The sequence below is a fragment of the Pongo abelii genome, chromosome 16 (genome assembly GCF_028885655.2).
Source record: "Pongo abelii isolate AG06213 chromosome 16, NHGRI_mPonAbe1-v2.0_pri, whole genome shotgun sequence".
Lineage (NCBI taxonomy): Eukaryota > Metazoa > Chordata > Mammalia > Primates > Hominidae > Pongo > Pongo abelii.
The window spans coordinates 75,179,449-75,205,162 of record NC_072001.2 but is presented as its reverse complement, the minus strand read 5'-3'; the positions used below and the strand labels follow the sequence as shown (position 1 = coordinate 75,205,162).

Here is a 25,714-nt window from a genome sequence, read left to right as displayed (position 1 = left end):
AAAACCTTTTCTTTAAAAAAAAAAAAAAAAAAAAGTCCTAAAGATTCTATTTTGCCAAAGTTAAGTGTGTATGAATTCCATATAATTACTGGAGGGTGATGGGGTCCCACTTTTCCCAGAAATTGTTTCATTAAATTCATTGTTGATAATCCAGGAAATATAGTCCTTTTTGACGGCTTAAAGTCATGTGGGAGATATTAGCCTTCTTTCTTCATTGTATGTTTTTACTTAGTGGAGTCATCAGATAGTGAGACTAAAACAAATCTAGCCCTACATTTTGATTAGAATGAACTTAGAACTAGGATTCTAACAAAAAAAAATTTGTGGCATGTCTTTTTAAGAGAAAACAAATACATTGTATTAAGATTTGTACAACTGAAATTATGCATTCTTTCATTTTGTGGATTGGTGATTTTTAAAATCTTAGAATTTTAAGCAGGGTAAAAACTTTTCAATCTATATTATGTACCAATTTTCTGCAAGATGAATAAATTGTTATTTTATTTTTTGGTTTTTCTAGGAGGAATATAGAACTGAAGGTATCAGCTGGCACAACATAGATTACATTGATAATACCTGCTGCATAAATCTTATTAGCAAAAAACCAACAGGACTGCTTCATCTTTTGGATGAAGAAAGCAAGTGAGTGTGATTCTTTTCAATTTTGTTATTGGCTGTGTTGACTTTTTATCTCTTTTTAAGTTTAAGCTTTTTTCTTACATTACCAAATAAAGAGCCAAATTTTTTTTGTACAGTTTTTTTTTTTTTTGAGACGGAGTCTTGATCTGTCACCCAGGCTGGAGTGCATTGGCCCCATCTCGGCTCACTGCAACCTCCACCTCCTGGGTTCACGCCATTCTCCTGCCTCAGCCTCCCAAGTAGCTGGGACTACAGGTGCCCGCCACCATGCCTGGATAATTTTTTGTATTTTTAGTAGAGACGGGGTTTCACCGTGTTAGCCAGGATGGTCTCGATCGCCTGACCTCATGTCCACCCGCCTTGGCCTCCCAAAGTGCTGGGATTACAGGCGTGAGCCATCGTGTGTGGCCACAATTTTTTTTTTATGTCTGTGTGTTTCTAGGTAATTAGGATGGGCTTCATTACTTGAATTCATTTTTTTCTTAAGTTTTTCTAGATTTATTCAATACACATTGATGTCAAACTTGTTGACTTTTTTTTTTTGGTTACATGTTTCTTTCTTTGTAAATTGAGCTTCATGTATGAGATGTGTTTGTAGTTTTCATGTTTAGCAGAAAAGAATATCGTGATAGGCCAAACATGGTGGCTTATGTCTGTAATCTCAGCACTTTGGGATGCCAAGGCGGGAGGATCACTTGAGGCCAGGAGTTCGAGACCAGCCTGGCCAACATGGTGAAATCTTGTCTGTGCTGAAAATATGAAAATTACCTGGGCATGGTAGTGCAGGCCTGTAATCCCAGCTGCTTAGGAGGCTGAGGCATGAGAATCGCTTGAACCCAGGAGGCAAAGGTTGCAGTGAGCTGAGATGGCGCCACTGCACTATAGTCCAGCCTGGGCGACAGAGCAAGAGTTTGTCTCCAAAAAAACAAAACAGAAAAAAGAATGTTATGGTAAATTAGTAATGTCTACCATGATCGTGCAGTGTAAGTGGCAACATCTGCCAGTTATTTACTATTCCTTGTTAACACTGTTCAATATAACTGAGTTAAATATATGCTTCAGAAATAATGCTTTATGTAGCATTCTTCAGAGTATTCTCAACAATGTATAAAATACAGTTGATTATCCTAAGAGATGGCAAATCTAGATTTGGAGAAACTGAGATGAGGAGGTTGTGAGGTTTTTATGACTGTTTAGTAAAAAATTTAGAAATTGAATTTATTTACCTGATTTCTAGTTTAATATTCATTATGCAAGATAGAAAGTATTGAGGATTTACTATTAGAGGTAAGATGATTGTGTAAGGTGGTAGAATAAAAAGCCAACAGAAAGAATACTGCTAACAGTTTAGTGTCACTCTGACCTACTCTATCACTAGTCAACTTCCATTAATCTAAAGAAATTAAAATGCTGTTAACACAAGTAAAAAGTACCTTAACTTTCTGTCCAGAGTTTTGTAAAAGTTTCTTGCATTACTCTATATGCCCCAACATAATTATTATCTCTCATAAAATTGTAAGGTTTGTAATTCACTGTTTGTATACCTTACCTCTGGTATATGTTTATTTGGGAAGGCTTTATAGGTGATTTTGATATTCCGTGTTGAGAACCGTTGTGGTTGATAATGGAATGATTAGCATTTCTTTTTGTTTGGGGAATTTTATAGTAACAAAAAAAAGTTTAAGAAACAATCCAAGAAAAAAGATTATATAGGTAGGAAATGGAGGACCTGAGAGTCAAACCTGTCAAGTATTTCTGACTAATAAGCTTGTGCTTTGAAGTATTATATTGCTTCCCTGTAATATTTAGGTGTTAGAGTCAGAAGTCCAGGATTTGTATCCCATTTCTATAACTATTGTTACAGAAAAACTCTCAAACCGTGTTTTTCCTCTACTCTCACACCGCAGTAATCAACACAGAAGACTTCTGTGACCAAATATGTGGGGTTTTTTCCCTACTAACAAGCAGTGGACACCAGCTCGGTATCCTCTATTCAGATTTGACACTATCTACCTGGAGGTAGCATCAGATCCCACAGATCGAGGGCTCAGTCCCCAAAACTGCACCCCACCCCACCTTCAGACCCCAGCCTGTAATCCATGCCTCCAGAACTTCTGACCAACCAGCTCCTCCTTGGGTTCAATTAATTTGCCTGAGCAGCTTGCAGAACTCAGGGAAAACGAAACAATGAGGAGATAATGAGGAGATGCGTAGGACGAGGTGTGGGGGAAGGAGCACAGAGCCTCCATGTCCTCCCTGGGTGTACCACCCTCCAGGAACTCCCACACGTTCAGCTATTCAGAATCTCTCTGAATGCTGTTTTTTGGGGTTTTTATGGAGGCTTCATTACATAGGCATTACTGACAACTGTGTAGAAATGTGATTGGACAAAAAGAGTATGATCTCATACTAATAGACTGAGTGAAAAACCCAATAAGGCCTGTTTGTCTAGATTCTTCTTGGCCTCTCTGTGCAGCATTCTTTCCTTCAGAGTATGGGGCAGGACCCTTTCTGGAATGAGGATCTTTTGATTCACAATCAGACTAGAGACCTGCCTTGGGCAGGTAAAAGGAAGACAGGAGGTTAGAGAGAAAGATTCTGTTTCCTGAGGCTTGCTCCTGTGACCTGCTCCTGAGACTTAAAGCACCCCAACATTATAACAAAAGACTACAGCAAGGGCTGTGGTAGTTAATAAGTCAGGAACCATGGACGAAAACCTACACACACACACACACACACACACACACAGGAACCATGGACGAAAACACACACACACACACACACACGATAAAATCATCACACACACACACACACACACACACACACGATAAAATCATATCATAGGCCACGCCCTGGCTTTCAAACATGGATCCTTTACATCATCAAAAGAAAATACAACTCAAACATACTGCTTCATTACTAGAATCCCATTCAGTCATTAGTAATTGGTCCAGTTCTTTATCATGTTGTATGAATATGTCTCCCAGGGAGAGACCACTCAAGTTTGCAGGCTTCCTTTCAGTCTTGTCAGATTCCAGAAGCAGGAGCAGTCTCCGCAAACATACACCTTTTACCTTTTGAGCATCTCTTATAACTGAGTTAAAGACAGTGTCATCTCTTGCTCTGAGCTTCTTTAAATGTGTTAATGTAATGTTGGATTTCCCTCAGTGAATAACCCGTTTATTCCTATCTTTACCCTCAGCTGCTATTCCTCCTCTCCATTAGTTCCCAAACCTTTCCTCCTTTGGAAGGCACATTAAGAATTGCCACTGTGCTGGTTTAGATTGCAGACAACAATTCTAGTCTAGCAAGTACCTCCTCCTCAGTCCACTCCCCTTTAGATAGGGTAAATTACATGGGTGCAGAACTAGTGAGCTGTTTTTATGGCCAGGAAAAGTAGTTGCATTCACTCTTAGCCCCAATTTTGCTAGATAGAGTGAAGGTGCAACCCACCCCCATCATGCCCTTAGGAATTTTGACTTAAGGTTTAAAAATGTAGTTACAGTTTCTTGCTTAGAAATCATCCCTGCTTCCAGCACTTGCAGTTGCAGCCCTAGTCCTAGGACCACTGCATCTGGTAGGGGAGAGAAAAGTTTTTTCTTTTTGAGGTCATCTGGGGAAGAAAAAAATTATAGTTGTTACACCAGTGTACTCCTCCCTTGGGAAGAACTGGATAGTCATACCAGCACCTTCCCCAACCGCCTCTTTCCCAGATGAACCAGAAAAACAAGAAAAACCTAAGGGGATGCTCCTTTAGTCCCACGCATGTTGAATGTGAGCACACACTCGTGAAAGCATGCAAGCCAGCCCTTCATTCTTTTATCTTCCCGTGTTTTAGACAACCAGTGTTTTAATTGCCCATCCTCCTCCTTCATCAAACTGTTACTCTGAGGAGGATTTTTTTTCCTCTTTGTTGGACGTGGTAGGCTGTACAATGTGTTTCTCGTTCTGAAAAGATGATGATTGTCCAAATCCATGCGATATTTTCTGTTTTTTGGTTTTTGTTTGTTTGTTTTTTAAATGGCACTCTGAGCATTTGCATCTTCCACTGGGTAAGAAAAGCTCACTTCAGAGTCAGTGACTATTCCTGTCAAGACCCATTCATTTGTAGCCCCCCAGGGCTACCAGCAGCAGTCTCACTTACCATCTACATTCAGGGTCTTCCCACTAGGGAAACTGCCACATAGCCATTGGAAGTCTCGACTCTCTTGCTGACAAAAAGAACAGTTCTTATTGGCATTTTGTGCTTGAGAGAAGGTGCAAGAGGAATGTCTAGATTTAGCCCTTCTCAGCACTGCTGTAGTACCCCCATATCTGCTCATTTCATGGACCTGTGTAGAAGGGACCCCTTAACTACAGCATTTCCTGTAACCTCGTAAATAGGTAACAGTCACATTCATTGGGCGAATATCCTTATCATCATAAAGCTAGTCTTACGTAGCTTGCATATGAAGCATATCAGCTGCTTCATCTGGGTTGTTCTGCTTGGCATTTCTAGGGAAAGTTGGGCAATCCCCCTTTCCAGAGTAAAAAGATCGTACAGTGGCTTTTATCCAGTCCACTATGCTGGCTGTTCCCTTAGGAATAACGTCCTGTGTGTCTCAATCATGTATAGATGTCTGAGATTGCTTAGTAGTGAGCTCTGTGTCCTACATCAACCCAAACATGTTTTCCACTGTAGCATTTAAACCAAAGCTGCTGCCCCTAATGTAGTTACTCTCATAATCCATTTTAGTAAAGGTTCTTTAGGAAGCTAATGATACCAATCTACAAAATGGAACTATTCCTTCACACTATGCAAATTAATTGAACTCAAGGAGAAGCTGGTTGGTCAGAAGTTCTGGAGGCATGGATTATTGGCTGGTGTCTGAAGGTGGGGTGGGGTGCAGTTACTTCATTTAGCCCTTTTTCCACATTGACTACCTTCTTGGTAACCACATGTCTCAGAGGTATTTTGTTGTCCCTGCACAATTCTGTCCTTGGAGGGTGACTTTGAGGCCAGCAGCCTGAGCTCAAACAGACCGAGATCTGAGGTTGATCCAGCTTCAAGGACCAACACAGTACTCTCTTTAAATTTCATTTTAGCTATTATAAATAACAATAATTAAGGGATTATTTATTTATAATAGCTAGTTTTATGGCTATTTATTTATAACAGCCAGTTCATTTTTTTCTTATTAGTTTGCATTTCCTTATGCAGCCAGTGAACCAATTCCCCAGGAGTTGGAACCATCTCTAAATTCCACTGATAACTTTTACCTTTAATAACCAAGCATAACATACCTTGGGTGACCATGTGGCCACACCAGAACAAAGGTTTCTCATCTTCTCCCCTTTTATCCTTTTTCTTCCCAAACCACATGTTTCAGTGAGCCAGGGCCTTTTTAGCAAATCTCACTTCTCTGACACCAGTTATTTGGGAAAAACATTAAAACCATGTTTTCCTCTGCTCTCACACCATAACCATCAACATGAAGATATCTGTGACCAAACGTGTGTGGGGTTTTCCCCACCAGCAAGCAGTGGACAGCAACTGGGTGTCCTCTAATTCAAATTTGATACTATCTACCTGGAGGTAGCATCAGATCCCACAGATCGAGAACTCAGTCCCCAAAACTGCACCCCACCCCACCTTCAAATGCCAGTCAATAGTCTACTCTTCCAGAACTTCTGACCAACCAGCTTTTCCTTGAGTTCAATTAATTTGCCAGAGTGGCTTGCAGAACTTGGGGAAACACTTACTTACATTTACCCCAGTGTATTATAAAGGATATTACAAAGGATACAATGAAGAGATGTGTAGGGCAAGGTATGGGGGAAGGAGTAGAGAGTCTCCATGTCCTTCCTGGGCACTCTACCTTCCAGGAGCACCCATATGTTCGGCTGTCTGGAAGCTCTCCAAGTGCTGTCCTTTTGGGTTTTTATGGAGGCTTCATTACATAGGCACTATTGACAACTGTGTAGAAATGTGATTGGACAAAAGAACATGATCTCATGAGTGGGAAACCCAGCAAGGCCTGTCTGTCCAGATTCTTCCTGGCTTCTTGTGCAGCATTTTTTCTTTCAGAATATGGGGAGGGACCCTTTCTGGAATGAGGGTCTTTTAACCGGCAATCATATTAGAGGCCTCCCTTGGGCAGGTAAAAGGAGGACAGAAGAAGGTTAGAGAGAGAGATTCTGTTTCCTGAGGCCTGCTCCTGAGGCCTAAAGCACCCCAACATTATAAAAAAAAAGACTACACCAAGGGCTGCAGGAGTTGTGAGCCAGGAACCATGAATGAAAACCTATATATATATATATATAATATCACAACTGTATATATCAAAACTACCCTTGGCAGATCTCATAATATCCTTAGTCCTCAGTTTTCTTGTATGCAAAAGGCAAATGACAATGATAAATGATGATGTTCTGTCCTATATATCTTAAGGTGTTTGTAAACAGCAACTGAGGTAGTAGAATTACTTTCGTTTTTTTTTTTTTTTTTTAAGACAGGGTCTCGCTCTGTAGCTCAGGCTGGAATGCCCTGGTGCGGTTATGACTCACTGAAGCCTTGAATTTATGGGCTCGAGTGATCTCGCCTCAGCCTCCTGAGTAGCTGGGACTACAGGCACATACCACCACATCTGGCTAATTTCAAAATGTTGTTTTAGAGACAAGGAGTCAACTTTGTTGCCCAGGCTGGTCTCAAACTCCTGGGCTCAAGCTGTCCTCCTACCTTAGCCTCCCAAAGTGCTGGGATTACATATGAGAATCACTGTGCCTGTCCTGTCCTGTCATTCTTTAAACAAAATTTCATTGAATGCACATCTTACTATACAAAGACTATAATTTCCTGACCAGTTGCTACTTCACATAGATTTAACCCAATAATGAGAATGTCACTTCTTTTTTTTTTAAGTTTTTTTTGATACGGAGTCTCGCTCTGTCGCCCAGGCTGGAGTGCAGTGGCACGATCTCAGCTCACTGCAAGCTCTACTTCCCGGGTTCACGCCATTCTCCTGCCTCAGCCTCCCGAGCAGCTGGGACTACAGGCGCCTGCCCCCATGCCCGGCTAATTTTTTTGTATTTTTTTAGTAGAGATGGGTTTTCACTGTTAGCCAAGATGGTCTCGACCTCCTGACCTTGTGATCCACCCGCCTCGGCCTCCCAAAGTGCTGGATTACAGGTGTGAGCCACTGCGCCCGGCTGAGAATGTCACTTCTTTGCTGTTACCCGAAAGCTACGGGGGTTGAGCCATGTGGCCATAAATATCAGGGAGATAAATTCTGGCTCAATAAAATGAAGAACTTTATAATTATTAGAGCTGATTGGCAGCTGCTTTAACAATTAATATAATTTCCTATTATTATAATTACTTTGCATCATCTGTCAGCGTATTGTTGTAGGTAGGATACTGGACTGAATAACCTTTTTATGAGTCAGTCCTGTAGTTATTACCTGTCCTTGTAAAGAATTTCTGTGCTTTAACATTCCAGAAGATGCAAAGGCATGAAATATTTTTTCTCTGCCATTTACCTGTAAAAAAACTAGATTGAAAATAAATTAGTCACGTGTAGGAAGAACTATTTTGGGACTTATATTGAGTATTTTTTCTCTAAAAATATTTTTTATAGGGAATATATAATGTCAAATATATCCTTAGTTGTGTTCTTCATGCAGTGTGTTTGTAGTGCTCTAGGTGTATGGGTTTAGAATCAGAGGTCTTGGTTTAGCCTTCCTACTTAATGGCTGTATGATATGGGGCAGGTTACTTTAGCTAGATTCTGTAGGATGTAGGGTGGCATTTAGGAAGGAGGAATATTGTGTCAGAGTTACATATGAATAGGATGTTAGGAATATTATCAGTCTTCCCATAGTATTCAAAGTGTCATCTTCTGTCAGCAGCAGTGGACCACTTTGATTCTTGTTAGAAATGTAGAATCTCAAGCTTTCATTCCAGATCTGTATTCAACAGAATCTACATTTTAACAACTGAAGTTAGGATTAGAGCATTCATTTAAGGCAGCATTTTGTGAATCTTGCCTGCTCGTAAGAATTACCTTGGAACTTTGTAAATACCACTCATGCTAGGTCATCCCCCTAATCAGTTAAGTCAGAATTGCAGTAGTTGGGATCCAGGCATTGGTAGTTTTCAAATCTCTAGAGATTCTCCTGATGCTACCCTTCCAGATAGTCTTTGAGGAACACTAGATTAAGAGCTTTGATATGAGCAATAATGAATGATTTTCTTGTGTTCCAAATTTTTTTTTTGCCTGGTAATGTAATAGGTATCCATACATGTCTGTTGAATGCAGGAACTTTCCATCTTTTTTAGTTTCAAGTAACGACTGTTTTCGTGTCTCCCTTCCTTTGAAAATTTCTATTATCCATTTAAAAGTAAGAGAAAATATATCATAAGCTTTTCAGTTACTCAGATGATTAGAAGGCAAATAAACCCTGACCTAGAGACAATGAAGTGAGCATCCTGCCTTAAGAGAGGCACACTGCTGTGAAGTAGTGAGATATAAGTTTGCAGAGGTTGAGTTGGCCTATGCTTTGGAGCTTGGAGTCAAGTCTTTTTGCCTTGGTGATCTATACATTTCGGAGCAGAGGGGGCACATGATTAAAGCACTATTATAGGAAAATTTATTTTGATAATATGCTTTGGTGACTTGAAAGAAGATTGATGAGACTGTTACAGGAGCTGTGCTGTTGTCTCTGTTTGAAATAGTAAGTTATATTCCATTGTAAAATGGCTTTAAAGTTTTGGAGTGAGCTAGATGGTAGAGATGTTTTGAGGAAGAGATATTATTTGAATACAAAAGCAGGTCAAGGTGACCAGGAAAATATCAGTGTTGGCAATATAAAGTCGATAATGTTTGTTTAATCCCTAGAGGATGCCTGCTGTTGCCAGATGTTTTTACTAGTTTTATTTAATTCTACTGGCACTATGATAACTGGTATCTCATTTTGTGGGTTAGAAGACCCCTTCTCAAAGAAGGTTACCTAGTTTGCCCCAGGTCACTGATAGAATGCGTAATGTAAACTATGATTATCTGATGCTAAAGGCCATTCTCTGTATGGTTTGCAATGTATACTATGTAATTAACTATGTTTGTTGTAATTTTGGAATGATTTTTACACATTAGATTTGTATTAAGCAACTTTACAACCTCATGTCACATTATTTTTCATTATTTCAGCTATCATTAAATGAAGCTATTTTCTGAAACTTTCTTTCTCCTTTTTCTGTCAATGATATTTTCTCTATTTGAAACCCTTCCCAACCTTTAACATCACAGTCTTAACACCTACTATGTCCTGTGTGAACTTTTTCATTTTTTACACCAGTGATGATTTTTTTCCTCTTTTGAAATTTTGTGTTTCCATATTTCCTATTATGCAATTAAATAATAGATATTGTTTGTGTGATTCCTGGATATTAAGTGCTCAGTTGATCAGTACAATCAATGAGTACAAATAATTGGTATAGAAAGAAAATGACTACTTATTTATGCATGAAGGAATAGCAAGTCAAATAATTTTTATGGATTTTTAGGACCTGCGAGAATCGAGATATTATTCTCTTATTTGGAAGTTGTTGGCCCCAAAGAGTATATGATTTGGATTTTATTTTCCTTTGGGTTTTACAGTATTTCAGAACAATGCAATCTAAGCTAAATATGTAATGAGTTAATTTCTTGGTACTGCTACTTGCAAAGTATAAGTACAGGCAAATCATAACTTTTGATCCCTCATCTATAAAATAGTAACATCAATATTTATTATTACTTTCTAGTTTGTTATGAGAATCAGATTAGATAATATAGGTGAAAACTTTTGTAAACTGCTATATGTGTAAGATGGCAATGTGATTATAATGTACTTTGAAAAGGGCTGTACTAATTACCGCATCTTTCTCATCTTTCTGTAGTGATATTTTTTCTTTTTTTTTTTTTTAAATTCAGCTTTCCACAGGCTACAAATCAAACGTTGCTAGACAAGTTTAAGCATCAACATGAAGATAATTCTTACATCGAATTTCCAGCCGTGATGGAGCCTGCTTTCATTATAAAACATTATGCTGGAAAAGTAAAATATGGGGTAAAGGTCAGTAAATTTCTCACTGAATATGCTTACAGGGCAGAGGTGTGTTCTTAACTATGTCACTGTCCCCAGCACACTGCCCTCTTTGTAGTTTGTGAAGGCTTTTGATCAGTAATAACTGGAGATATTGTATAAGGATACTACTAAAACTTAGATTCTGCTTTTCAGCACATTACTGTCTTAGGTAAGGTAATGTTTCTGTTGGTTTCTGCCTAGAGATAAACCTGATGTTGTCAGTTGATCCCGATAAACTTTAGATCTGAAAGAATAGATTGCATCTGTATGTCCCAAACTCACTTGTTTATGCACAAAATTTGTTGAATTTTTCCCTTCTCTACACTCATAAGGTCTTCATGTCTCTGTTCACCATTAGGGATTTGTCAGTTCTTCTTTTCATGAATATACTGAAACTCTTAACTTCTGTGGAGTGGAATCTTAATAATTTTGTCCATTTCTTGTGTAATTTGTGAGTCTGTTATTCTTTAACTACTTGATGTTTAAGCCTGCTATTTAAGGCATTTAATTTCCCAGGTAAGGCAGCTGATGATATGGAGAATAGTGGAATTAAATGTTTTCTCCTGGGTCTTGAGTCGAGTGTCTTAAGATCATTTATTCATCCACTTATTGATTTATTTAAGAAGTATTTGTTGAACACAGAACATGTGTCAGACTTTGTGCTTGGTGTTTGGAATGATCTAATGACAAACTAGACAGATGTAGTCCTGATTCTCTATACATATGTGCATATATACATATTGTGTGTGCATATATATATGTGTGTGTATCTATTTATATAACATAGATAAATGGGCTATGTGTTATAAATAAGTTAATGGGTCCTATGAGAGAAAGTAGTAAAATAGTGGATTTTGAATTTGTGAATACATGAACACCTCTCTAAGAAACTTAAATTTTGAGAGATGACCTGAAATAAATGTTACCTTGATGAGGAGTTCGGATGATGAATATTATAGGCCATGAGATAGGAAAGAGTTTGATATGGTGAAATAATTGAAAACAGGTAAGTGCTACTAGATTATAATGAACTAAGGAGAGTAACATGAAATGAACTTAGAGAATAGACAGGGGGTTATTGTTCAGGGCTTGTAAGCCAAGTTGAGTTTGGCTTTTATCCAAATTAGTGGCACTGTGATAATATTTTAAGCAGAGGATATGACTTGTGTTTTTAAAAGATTGCATGGATTACCTTGAGAAGGGATAGCAGAGGGTAAGAGTGGAATCTGGGAGATCAGTTAAGTCGCTTTTTTTTTTAAATTGAAGTGAAATGTTAAGGTAAACTGAAGCACTGGAGTGGCAGTAGAGGTTGGGGGGGATCCTGGTGGTAAACCATCCGCGGACTTTATTGATGGACTCTAAATGAGTAAGTGACCTCTGGCTAGAGCTGATGGGTGCTTTGGAGGTACCATTTCCTAAGATGGAAAATACTGGAAGGAATGGATTTTAGAATAGAAATTAAGACTACAGTTTAAAAAGTAAAACAAAAGCTTGAGCTATAGCAAAACTTGAGGATATTGTGCATAAAGTACACAAATAAAGTGTTTAGATTTCTTTTATACCCCTTCCCAGTCAGCTCCCCTCAGAGATTACCACTACCCTAATTTTTATCATTCTTAATTTTACTTTTAATTAAATTTCAGATAAATAGAATCATACACACACACACACACACACACACACACTTGCCTGGGATATTCATCTGCGTTATCAGATAGGTTGAAAGTAAAAAGATGGAGAAAGGATAAAAGCTGGTGTATATTATTTCAGGACAGGCCGGGCATGGTGGCTCACGCCTGTAATCCCAGCACTTTGGGAGGCTGAGGCGGGTGGATCGTCTGAGACTAGCCTGGTCAATGTGGTGAAACCTCATTTCTACTAAAAATACAAAAATTAGCCAGGCATGGTGGTGCACGCCTGTAATCCCAGCTACTGAGGAGGCTGAGATAGGACAAGTGCTTGAACCTGGGAGGAGGAGGTTGCATTGAGCCGAGATAGTGCCATTTCACTCCAGCCTGGGAAAGAGAGTGAGACTCTGTCTCCAAAAAAAAAAAAAATTGTGGGACAAAATAGACTTCAAGACCAGAAATATTACCAGAGATACAAAGGGACATTTTATAATGATAAAAGGGGCCAGTTCAACAGGAAGACATAATCACTAAATTTTGGGGGTTTTTTTTGTTTGTTTGTTTGTTTTGAGACGGAGTCTCGCTTCGCTCTTTTGCCAGGCTGAAGTGAAGTGGTGTGATCTCGACTCACTGCAACCTCCGCTCTCCAGGTTTAAGCGATTCTCTGCCTCCTGAGTAGCTGGGATCAGAGGCGCACTCCACCATGCCCAGCTAATTTTTGTATTTTTACTAGAGACGGGGTTTCACTATGTTGGCCAGGCTGGTCTCGAACTTCTGACCTCAGTTGATCCATCCTCCTCGGCCTCCCAAAGTGCTAGGATTACAGGCATGAGCCACTTGATATTATATGTAGCTAATGACTGATTGAAAATATGTAAAGCAAAAGGAAAGCAAAAGTAGACCTAGATAAGTGCACCATCGTAATTGTAGATTTTTTTCTTCAATATTTTTCCAAGGAAAAAGAAAAAAAACTTAAAAAAGAAAAAATTGTAGATTTTAACACATCTCTGTTAGTAACTAACAAAACAAGCAACACACAATCAATACAAACAGCACTGTTAAACAGCTGACCTAATTAGCACATCATAAGGATAACTTAGAAAATCATTGGATATTTAGAAACTAAGCAAAACTCTTCTGAATAACCCTTGAGTCAAAAAAGAAATGACAATATAAATTACTTATAATAAATTATTAAAATTATAATATTTTATACTGAACATTAATGAAATCCAGCATATCAGTAACTTGTAGGATACAGTTAAAGCAATGAATGTAGGAAAATTTATAACTTTAAATGCATATGTTGGAAAGGAAGAAAAGTTGAAAAGTGGTTATCTAAACTTTTTTTTTTTTGAGTCAAGAGTCTTGTTTTATCACCCAGGCTGGAGTGCAGTGGTGTGATCTTGGCTTACTGCAACCACCACCACCTGGGTTCAAGCAATTCTCTTTCCTCAGCCTCCCAAGTAGCTAGGACTACAGGCTTGTGCCACCATGCCTGGCTAATTTTTTTGTTTTTGTTTTTGAGATGGAGTCTCACTCTGTCGCCAGGCTGGAATGCAGTGGTGCGATCTCGGCTCACTGCAACCTCTGCTTCCTGGGTTCAAGTGATTCTCCTGCCTCAGCCTCCTGAGTAGCTGGGATTACAGGCGCATGCCACCACGCCCAGCTAATTTTTTTTTTTTTTTTAGTAGAGATGGGGTGTCACCATGTTGGCCAGGATGGTCTCAATCTCTTCACCTCGTGATCCGCCCGCCTTGGCCTCCCAAAGTGCTGGGATTACAGATGTGAGCCATCGCGCCCAGCCAGTTTTTGTATTTTTGGTAGAGATGGGGTTTCGCCATGTTGGCTAGGCTGGTCTCGAACTCCTGGCCCCAAGTGATCTGCTCACCTCAGTCTCCCAGAGTGCTGGGATTACAGGTGTGAGCCACCATGCTTGATTGAAAAGTGGTTATCTAAGCTTCTATGTGAGAAACTAGGAAAAGAAGAGCAAATCACATGCAAAGGAATTAGAGAAAGGGTATAAAAATAAGACCAGAAATCAGTGCAATATAAAGCAGACATTGAACAAAGAAATCAACTAAGCCAAAAGTTAATTCCTTGAGAAGATAACACAAAATAATATAAATTAAATGCAATAGGAAAATAACTGATAATATAAAAAAATTTATAGATTACAGATACCAGGAATGAGAAAAGAACTTTACTACATAACCTACAGATATTAGAAGGATATGAATATATTTTGTCAGGAAATTTGAAAACAAAAAATGGATAAATTCCATTAAAAAACACTTTACCAAAACTAACACCAGAATAAATAGAAAAACCTGAAAATTCTGTTGGCTAAATAATTTGAATCAGTAGTTCAGAACTTTTCCACAGAGGAAATCCCAGGCCCACATGGTTTTACTAGTGAATGCTTCCAAACATTTAAATGTACTACTGGTCTTACACATTTTCTTTCAAATTAGACATATCCTTTAAGATTTGTTAATGGATATCAAGAAATAATAAGAAAGATCTGATCTGGAAATTTGCATTTGGGAGATAGTGTTAATTTAAAGTCATAACTTCACGCCTGTAATCCCAGCACTTTGGGAGGCCAAGGCAGGCAGATCACCTGAGGTTGGGAGTTCGAGACCCGCTTGATCAACATGGAGAAACCCTGTCTCTACTAAAAAATACAAAATTAGCCAGGTGTGGTGGCGTGTATGCCTGTAATCCCAGCTACTCGGGAGGCTGAGGCAGGACAATGCTTGAACCGAGGAGGTGGAGGTTGCGGTGAGCCAAGATCAAGCCATTGCACTCCAGCCTGAGCAACAAGAGCAAAACTCTCTCTCTAAATACATAAAATAAAGTCATAACTCTGGTTCTGATCACTTGATATAAGAGGGTTGAGTGAAGAAATGAGTGCACAGCCAGGTGTGGTGGCTCACTCCTGTAATCCCAGCACTTTGGGAGGCCGAGGTGGGTGGATCACTTAAGTCCTGGAGTTCGAGACCAGCCTGGGGAACATGGGAAGACCTAGTGTCTACACAGAATACCAAAGGTTAGCTGGGCATGGTGGTGTGTGCCTGTAGTCCCAGCTACTTGGGAGGCAGAGGGGTAGAATTCACTTGAGCCCGGGAGGCAGAGGTTGCAGTGAATTGAGATGGTGCCACTGTACTCCAGCCTGGGCAACAGAACAAGACCCTGTCTCAAAAAACAAATAAACCAAAAAAAGAGCAATGAGTACACACTATTAAACCCACCCTTGAATTTCCAATATGAACTAGCAATGAGGACTTAAAAGGGCAGTATAGGAGGTAAATAGTAAACCACAAAGTATGTTCTTGTGGAAACTAGAGAGAGATTTTGAAGAAGAATGATATGGTCAGTTGATAATGTACTTAGAAATCTAGAAATATGAAGACAGACTATTTCATTTTGAAAATGAAGGTCACTGGTCACTCTCAACACTTGGCAGTCAGCATTGAAAGGAATCCTAGATTTTTAGGTTGTACAGTGTAGTTATTAATAGGAGTAGGGCAGACTGGTGTTTCAGTTCCTGCACTGGTACTTATTGTCTCTTTGACCTTGGCAAGCTGCTTTACCTTTCTGTTTACTTATCAGTAAATTATGGCTTATGACTAAATCTGCTTTATTGAGTAGTTGTTAGAATTGGGTAAAAATATGTAAAATACATTAAGTTCATTCCTCACAGCTTGTCTGCCATCAGTAGTTATTAGCTGCTGATTATGGTGTCAGAGGTTATTTGGATTTGAGTACTCTTATTCAGTTTTTCTAATTTTCTTTTATAATACATACGTTTGCTCTGAGGGTATGTAAGGACAAGCCAAGGACCAAAATTCCTGGCTTGTTTCCTGTTTTTCCTTGTTTTCAGGAGAATAAAGAAGAATTAGGAAAGGAAAGCCCTAAAAGTAATAGGATGAGTGCAAGCTGACTTCTGTACATGAGGATAGATGACATGATACTAGGTATATTTCTCATAGAATTCTGAGTTAGAGATATTCTATGAAGCTGTACCAACTTGGAGCGATTCACTTACCAAATTTTTAATCCTTCCATTTGGTAAGATTATAGTCAATGCCTATGCTGTAGTATCAGTCTGGGCCCTTGTTCCCAGAGTGGAAGCTTACTCTCCCCATTTATTTATGGTGCATTTTAACCCATTTTCTTATGTTCTAGCTCCTCCAACCTCTGTTCTTTGGTAGATGGTTGTTCCTACCTATTTACAATCCTTCTTATTCAGCTTTCAAAATCTATGTGCTGGCTGGGCACAATGGCTTACACCTGTAATCCCAGCATTTTGGGAGGCTGAGGTGGGGGAATTACTTGAGGCCAGGAGTTCAAGACCAGCCTGGGCAACATAGCAAGACTCTGTCTCTACAAAAATAATGTAAAAAATTAGCCAGACGTGGTGATGCACGTCTGTACTCACAGGTACATGGAAGGCTGAGGCAGAGGATTGCCTGAGTCCAGGAGTTACAAGCTGCAGTGAGCTATGATGGTGCCAACTGCACTCCAGCCTGACCTGTATTGAAGAGCGAGACCTTGTTAAAAAAAAAATCTATATGCTGATAATAACCAAATATGTTTTCTGAAATCTCCCTAGCACTCCAGTCTCACACGTCCCTTTGGTTATGAGTGAATGTTTTTGAGCCCTTGCTCTTCCACTTATTGTGTGATAGGAGCCAAGATATTTCACCTCTCTCTGATTCAGTTTTCTCATCTATAAAATGGGAGTAGTAATATCTATCTGAAAGGATTATTAGGAGTATTAAATGAGATTACATGAGACAATACATGTAAAATACATAGAAGAGTGCCAGACACATACTAACCTCTCAATAAGTGTTACCTACTATTATTATCCTCACTGGCACAAACTTCACTTGGACAAAACTGATCTCTTGATCTTCATTTCTTATCCTCATAACTTTTCTTTCTCTAGTCTTCTCCTTATCAGTATATGGCATCTCCATCCACTAAATACCCAACCCCAAAATGTAAGTTTTAACCTGATTTCCTCATTTTCTCATCACACCCTAATTAATCAGTAGGTTTTTTGCCTTTACATGTCCCAAATATAGCTATTTTTCATTTCTGCTGTTAGAGCTGACCAAGTCCAAGTCACTAGCAGTTCTTACTGGTTTACTCTAATATTGAGCCTCCTTTTTTCCATTCTTTCTTTGAATAATTCATTTCCTATGCAGCAACCAATGTATAAGACACCAGTTAGCTCATGTCGTTACCTTTCCAGGGCTTTCCTTTATACTTGAATAAAATCTGAACAAACAACTGAAGTTCAGAGTCTAAATAGCCTGTTTATTTATCTAATCTTCCACACTTTCTTCTTGTCACCAGTGCTCCAGCCTGTGGTTTTTATCCTTTTTCTCCTAACTTGTCCAGCTTATCATCGTCTATAGGTTATAGGTGTTACACTTGCTTGCTCTTCCCAGTTTTCTCATCTCTGGTTTCTTTTTGTTATTCAGCTCTCCTGTTGCTGTATGTGATACCTCTTTGGAGAGGCTGTCCCTGACCAGAGTTTAGCAAGCTGCTATAAAATTGTAGAATATTTATTCTTATTTACATGTATTATAGAAATCAATAGTTTTAGGATTGGGTGAGACCTTATAGAAGATACCCGGTCCAGTTAGCTACCTGGAGCAGACATTTCTTCTATCTCATTGTTCAACCACTGTTCAAACATGTCACTTGGGTTAGTCCATTCTTATGTTGCTATAAAGAAACACCTATGGCTGGGCAACTTATAAAGAAAAGAGGTTTAATTGGCTCACAATTCTTCAGGCTGTACAGGAAGCAGAGCACTGATATTTACCTGGCTTCTGGTGAAGCCTCAGAGAGCTTTTACCTGTGGTGGAAGGCAAAGTGGAAGCACATGTGTCATATGGCAAGCGAGAGGGAGCAAGAGATGGAGAAGTAGGAGTGCCACACTTTTAAATAACCAGATTTTGGTGAATTCAGAGCAAAAACTCATTCATTACTTTGAAGACAGCCCCAATCCATTCATGAGGGATCTGCCTCCATGACCCATACACCTCCTACCAGGCCCTATCTCCACCATTGGGGAATCACATTTCAATATGAGGTTTGGAGGGACAAGCATCCAAAGTATGTTATCACCCATCATCTTGTTTTTCATAATTTTTTTTCCCATAAGTAACACTGGTACTTTTCTCATATAGGATTTCCGGGAAAAAAATACAGATCATATGCGCCCAGACATTGTAGCTCTTCTGAGAAGCAGCAAGAATGCATTTATCTCTGGTATGATTGGAATTGATCCTGTAGCTGTTTTCCGATGGGCAATTCTCCGAGCTTTTTTCAGAGCCATGGTTGCTTTCAGGGAAGCTGGGAAAAGAAACATTCACAGAAAAACTGGTAAGTAGTAGTTACTAGTATTCTACCATACTTCATCTTTTTTTTTTACCTTTCTACTTCTCCACAAAAAGGAGTAGAATTCTTGCTACGAGATTCTCAAGGACAAAAATCCTGCTTCTGTAGTCAATCTAGTGTCATCTCTTAACTGATTTGTGACTATGAACAGTTTTTCTTTTCTGTAAAAGAGTTATACTGCCTTTAAAATTATGAGGATAAAGTCAGAGCATCTGTTCATGAAGTGTTCATTTTCTTTTCCTTTACTCTTAGTTCATGGATTTTTAAAAACTTTGAAATTTAGAAATAGATAAAGCAGGATACTTTTTCTGGATGCCTCCCCCTTCAATCATAAAATCTCTCATCTCATGTTCTGTGGGAGGGCAACTTCATAAGCACTTTTGGCCTACTGGAAACCAAACTGTTGTTTGCTGTAGCTCTAGTCTTAGGTAGGGCCATTGCTGCATAGAGAAGATTTTGTGATACATATGCAGTTGAGATTTATGCCTTTCAGTAGCAATGTTATAGGGCTCACCTGTGCTTTCAGGACTCCCAAAGTGACTTACGTGGCTTTTTGGGATGTGCACTAGTAGTAAAACTTTTAAGTTTAGCTTTTAAATGTTTGAGACAAATAGATATATTTGAGAGAGTGTATTTCTAAAAATACATGTAAAATAATTGAACCTAGTTTCCGTTTTTTAGATTGTAAGGTATTTGGACTGGTCTTTGTAGATATATAGGGAGAATTATAGTTTATTAGAGAAATAAAAGGACTATCTCAAACCTGCTTTGCCTTTTACAAAGTGATTTCTAAGAGGTTATCTTTGTAAAAAGCTTTAAGGAAAATTTTTTTTCTTTAAGATGCTTTCTTGTTTATTATGACAAACTTCTAATCAAGAAAACCACTCAAAATTGATTAGCATCCTGCTAAGACATAATTAAGAGAAGAAACTTCTTGTATTTACGGTCAAAGCCTATTTACTTTATTCACATTATCTGTATGTTCCTTTGGCATTTAAAATCTATTATTTGTGAAAGCTAGTTCTTACATATCTGTTATTATCAATATCGGCAATGACATGCAATGTTATTAATGATAAACAACCTGTATTTTCTCTACCTTGATAAAGTCTAGATTCCTTATTTTCTAATCTTGTTTTCCCTTCTGGCTAGTACAGAGCTTCCATATAATAATCTCTTTTTGAAAATTTGTATTCAACATAACATGCATATAGAAAAGTACACAAAGCAAAAATGTATAGTTCAGTGAAGTACCACAAAGTAAACACAACCCTGGAACTACCACCTAGGTTAAGAAACACAACATTCCAGCCACCCAAAATTTCCCCTTGGAAAAAACTGTAAAATTTTTACTTTTTATAAAGGAAAAGAAAAACTCTAGTTTGTTTGCATTTTGAGGCCTGAGCAGATTTGTTTCCGAAAGTAATTGTTTATATTACAATGTATCAGTGTCAATGCCAGCATTCACCCTAACATTTTATTTTCTCCACACCGCTTCCTACCTACTCTCTTTTGGTAGGTTTAGGATAAAAACATATTATAAAGTTGGAACATTGTATCACTGTAAAAACTAACAGATTGTGAAAATGGTTTAAATGGTAGATCCAGAATTTTTATAATGACTGTAAATATTATGCAGTCATATTAAGATGAAATAGGAATTACAGATTAAGACGAAGTAGAAAATATGAAAGGCAGAAAAGGTGAGGTGACCAATTCTAGATGTTGGATATGAGAATAAGAGGGCAAAGATAATACTTTCGAAAGAAGAAAGAAGATGAAATCTGCAGAATTACAGTATATTTTGATTTCCTTTGATGATATCTTAATTAAAAACTTCAGTGGACTCTTAGTTAATTGTCAAGAAACACCCTGATGGTAAACAGGTGTGTTCACCAAACAATGCCCTGGATTTCTTCAAGGAATTCCCTGACATTCTTTTCGTCAAGCCAACTGAGCATAATTTACGATATCAAATTAAAATCTACTTTTTACTCTTGTTATTGTTTTCTTCTTTTACAGACTTTCATATTAAAAGACACAAGGCCATTTTAAGGCCTTTAAATCAAAAGTAATTCAACTATTTTTGAGAAAATGTTATTGTAATTGTAAAATGTATATTATGGTGATCAGGCTGTTGGAAACCATAAAATGTTCTTAGTGGAGTCACATCAATAGGCAGTCTCAGTGAAGTTGCATGTTGGCCCTGCTGAAAAGTAGAATGAGAAATGGTACTGGTTTGTCTGGTCAGCAATGAGGTAATAGACAACAGATGCTCCAGTTGTATCATCAGCCTTGCCTGTGATTTCCTCCTCATAAATAAGGAAGAGCCCAGAGTAGAGAATGCTATTTAAGGATCCTGAAGAGAATATAGCAGAAATCATAACCTGACTGGGAATTATACAGTATGTAGAACTGAGTACAATGATGCTTTATTTGATTCTTTTGGAGTTATTAATAAATAAAAGTATAGCCAAATAGGAATTTAAACTAGTCTAAAAAGGCTAGGCAAAGATGGGTAATTCAGCTGTGCCATCAGGATGAGACATGAACAAGAGGGTCCAAAGTGTTTTTCAGTTTCTTCATCTACAAAGAGAGAAGCTGAAACCCTTTATATAGTGTCTGCAGATGAGAGAGCTTCAAGGGTTTCCACAGAACCTGTTTCTCTTCTTCATCCCACTCAATAGACTATGTAACTCTGATGTACTTCTGTTTGTTTATGTAAGTGGGAGAAGCGTTCTAGTGACCCTCTATTTTCAAAAATGACCAGATACTAAAATTGATTTGGGTATCACCATAAGTCTAGAATCTCTATGCTGTACTCTGTACACAATTCTTCCTAGTACTTAAGAGATTTAAATAAACTTTTGTTAAAAAAAAGGACTATTTTTTATAAATTACTTCTGTATTGGGCAGTATAGTAGGGCAATTAAGAATAAGGGTTTTGGATAGACATCAGTGAAATGGTGGGGTAAGGACCTATAAATTTTTTTTCGTAATAGCAATGAGAAAATTGGCAAAAATTGTCAAAACAACTTTGTCAGAACCCTGGAAATTAATCAAAGGCGGCTCCCAGTAACCTGAGAAGTGTTTATACAAGAAAAAAGGCTGAATATCAGTAAAGACAGTGCCTAATACATATTTTAGTGAGGATATGGAAAATTAGAAGTCTTGTATACTACTGATGTAGCCACTCTGTAAAACGTTTTGGCAGTTCCTCAGAAAATTAAATATAGAATTGTATTTGACCCACCAATTTTGCTCCTAGGTATGTACTTAGAAGAACAAACAAAACAAAATGTGTAGACAGATATTCTTTACAGCATCTTTCTAATAGCCAACAAGTAGAGACAACCCAAATGTTCCATCAGCTGATGAATGGATGAAAAAAAGGTGGTGGTACATCCATACATGGCATGTTATTTGGCCATAAAAGAAATGAAATACTGGTACATGCCACAATATGAATGAACCTTGAAAGCATTAAGATATATATATATTTGTGTGTGTGTGTATATATATATACATGTACATATATAGCATACATATATACCTATATAGCATATATGCTACCTATATGAATATATGCTATATATGCTACATATGTGTATATATGTAGTATATACTGCATATATGTAGATATATGCTAATATCCTTTATATGCTACACACATATACTACGTGTATATAAGATATATATATGTGTGTGTGTGTATATATATATATATATATATTTTTTTTTTTTTTTTTTTTTGAGACGGAGTCTCTCTCTGTTGCCCAGGCTGGAGTGCAGTGGTGCAATCTTGGCTCACTGCAACCTTCACCTCCCAGGTTCAAGCGATTCTCTTGCCTCAGCCTCGCTAGTAGCTGGGACTACAGGCACTCGCCACCATGCCCAGCTATTTTTATATTTTTTTATTTTTAGTAGAGGTGAGGTTTCACTATGTTGGCCAGACTGGTCTTCAACTCCTGACCTCAGGTGACACACCCGCCTCAGCCTCCCAAAGTTCTGGGATTACAGGCGTGAGCTACCACACTGGGCATGCATATATATATATATATGTATATATATATATATATTTTTTAAGAGCTGGGTTTCGCTGTGTTGCATGTGTTGGAATGCAGTGGTGCTGTCACAGTTCACTGTAGCCTCAAACTCCTGGGCTCATGTTATCTTCCTGCTTCAGCGTCTCAAGACACTGGAACTACAGGCACATGCCACCATGCCTGGCCTTTTCTTTTTTTAAATTTGTTTTTAGAGGTGGGTCTTGCTGTATTACCCAGGCTGGTCTTGAACTCCTGGCCTTAAGTGATCCTCGCTGCTCAGCCTCCCGAGTGTCTGGGATTACAGGTGTGAGCCACCAGGCCTGGTTCTCATTATGATATATCAAAGAAATACAGTTTCCGTATTTGTAATATGGAATCATACAATACTCTATATTACAAAATGGAATATTGTATGATTCCATTTATGTGAATTGTCCAGAATAAGCAAATCTGTAGAGACAGAACTTAGATTAGTGTTTGCCTAGGGCTAGAGGGTCAGGTATAGAGCTAAGAGATGGGGAGGATGATAGAGAGTGTGAGTATCTTTTTGTATGATCAAAATGTTCTAAAATTGATTGTGGTAATGTTTATGTAGCTTCATAAATTATACTAAAAGCATTTAATTGTATACTTTAAATCAATGAATTGTTTAGTAGGTGAATTGTATTTCAATAAAACTGTTACAAACATACAAAAAAGAATATTCCAAAGTGCTTTTATTCATAATAGTTCCTGAATGTTCATCAGTGGAAGAATGGATGACGAAATTGTGATATACTCCTACCATGTAATATTACTCAGCAATGAAAAGAAACAAACCACTGATACTCAGAATGAATGAGTCACAAAAAATCCTCAGCAAAAAGCTAGATATGAAAGAATATATGCTGTGTTATTTCTTTAGTTTAAGAACAGACAACATGGCTGGGCCCAGTGGCTCACGCCTGTAATCTCAGCACTTTGGGAGGCCAAGGTGGGTGGATCACCTGAGGTCAGGAGTTCAAGACCAGCCTGACCAACATGGAGAAACCCTGTCTCTACTAAAAATACAAAAATTTAGCCGGGCTTGGTGGCACATGCCTGTAATCCCAGCTACTTGGGAAGCTGAGGCAGGAGAATGGCTTGAACCCAGGAGGTGGAGATTGTGGTGAGCTGAGATCGAACCATTGCACTCCAGCCTGGGCAACAAGAGCGAAACTCCATCTCAAAAAAAAAAGTAATAAATTGTGACAAATCAGAACTTGATTACTTCTGGTGGGATCAGGGGCAAGGGTAGTATTGATAGGAAGGGAGATAAAATAACTTGGGGGGGTGATAGAAATGTTCTCTATCTTGATTCAGGATTTTTTGGATGTAAACGTTTGTTTAAATTCATCAAACTGAGTACTTAAGAAAAGTGTATTTTATGTTTGTGAAATACAGCTTTAAAAAATGGCCTTAAGGCCTTTGAGTTGACATTACAGAAACTTTTATAGGGCCAAAGATATTGCCTAAGGTCTGAATGATACTTTGGAGCTGGGATTGAGCTTCTGTTACATAGTCCAAGTCCTTCAAAGTTATGGAACTTTTCTGTCACTAAAAAAATTATTGAAAAATGCTGGTCCTGCGTAAGAAAAAACGAGGAGCCTTAGCAATCTGTGTTAGGCCTTAGATAAGGTTAAAAAGAAGTTACCTTTAAAAAAACCAATGCCCCACATCTGCACCATATGTGAGTATGGGGTCTGAATTTATACTGTGTGTTTGGTGCATATTGTCAGACTAAGAAATTATCATCACAACCAGTCTAGCAACTAGCATAAGCAAATACTAAATAAATCTCTTTTAAGAGTTGATGATGAGTAGGCTGGGTGCGGTGGCTCACGCCTATAATCCCAGCACTTTGGAGGCCGAGTCGGGCGGATCACGAGGTCAGGAGATCAAGACCATCCTGGCTAACACCGTGAAACCCTGTCTCTACTAAAAATAAAAAACAAAATTAGCCGGGCGTGGTGGCTGGCGCCTGTAGTCCCAGCTACTCGGGAGGCTGAGGTGGGAGAATGGCATCAACCTGGGAGGTGGAGGTTACAGTGAGTGGAGATCGCACCACTGCACTCCAGCCTGGGCGACAGAGCAAGACTCCATCTTAAAAAAAAAAAAGAAAAAGGAGTTGATGATGGCCGGGCATAGTGGCTCATGCCTGTAATCCCAGCACTTTGGAGGGTTGAGACAGGCAGGTCACGAGGTCAGGAGATCGAGACCATCCTGCTCAACATGGTGAAACCCCGTCTCCACTAAAAATAAAAAAATTAGCTGGGCATGGTGGTGCGTGCCTGTAGTCCCAGCTACTCCGGAGGCTGAGGCAGGAGAATCGCTTGAACCCAGGATGCGGAGGTTGCAGTGAGCCGAGATTGCACCACTGCACTCCAGCCTGGCGACAGAGTGAGACTCTCTCTCAAAAAAAAAAAACAAAAACAAAAAACAAAACAAAACAAAAAAACAGTTGATGAGACTCCTCAGAAAAGAATCCCCACTGAAAATATAAACCATCCTAGGAAACCAAACTACCTTGGCAGGGGTTTGGTACATAAAACAAACAGGGAATATCACTTTAAGATTTAGAAATTATGTCACAGTCTGGAAAATAACGTTCAAAACTGTAAAAAGGTATAGAAAGCAGAATGAAAGAACAGGAGAGAGGTTAAAGAAACTAATCTAGGCATGGTGATGAGACAAAGCAGTCACAGATACAAAAATACCCATTTTTAAATGGCAGTGCCACAGTTTATTAGATGAGATAGAAAATAGTTTGGTGGTTGTAGTAATGTTGATTGATTTTTTAAAACTCTACATAATAATTTAGTGTATTTTAATATCCTGAGCTCTTATACAGAATAC

General features: G+C 38.5%; 1 protein-coding gene across 16 annotated transcripts in view; it reads left to right on the top strand.

Moving 5' to 3' along the window:
- Positions 1–25,714, top strand: part of MYO9A (myosin IXA) — a 311,747-nt gene that overhangs the window by 150,669 nt on the left and 135,364 nt on the right. For all 16 annotated transcript variants that reach the window (XM_024232451.3, XM_024232449.3, XM_054532836.2 and 13 more), the window contains 3 exons: positions 521–642; positions 10,590–10,731; positions 18,584–18,779. In XM_024232451.3, the coding sequence (XP_024088219.3) occupies positions 521–642; positions 10,590–10,731; positions 18,584–18,779 (460 nt within the window). The remainder of the gene's footprint in view (positions 1–520; positions 643–10,589; positions 10,732–18,583; positions 18,780–25,714) is intronic.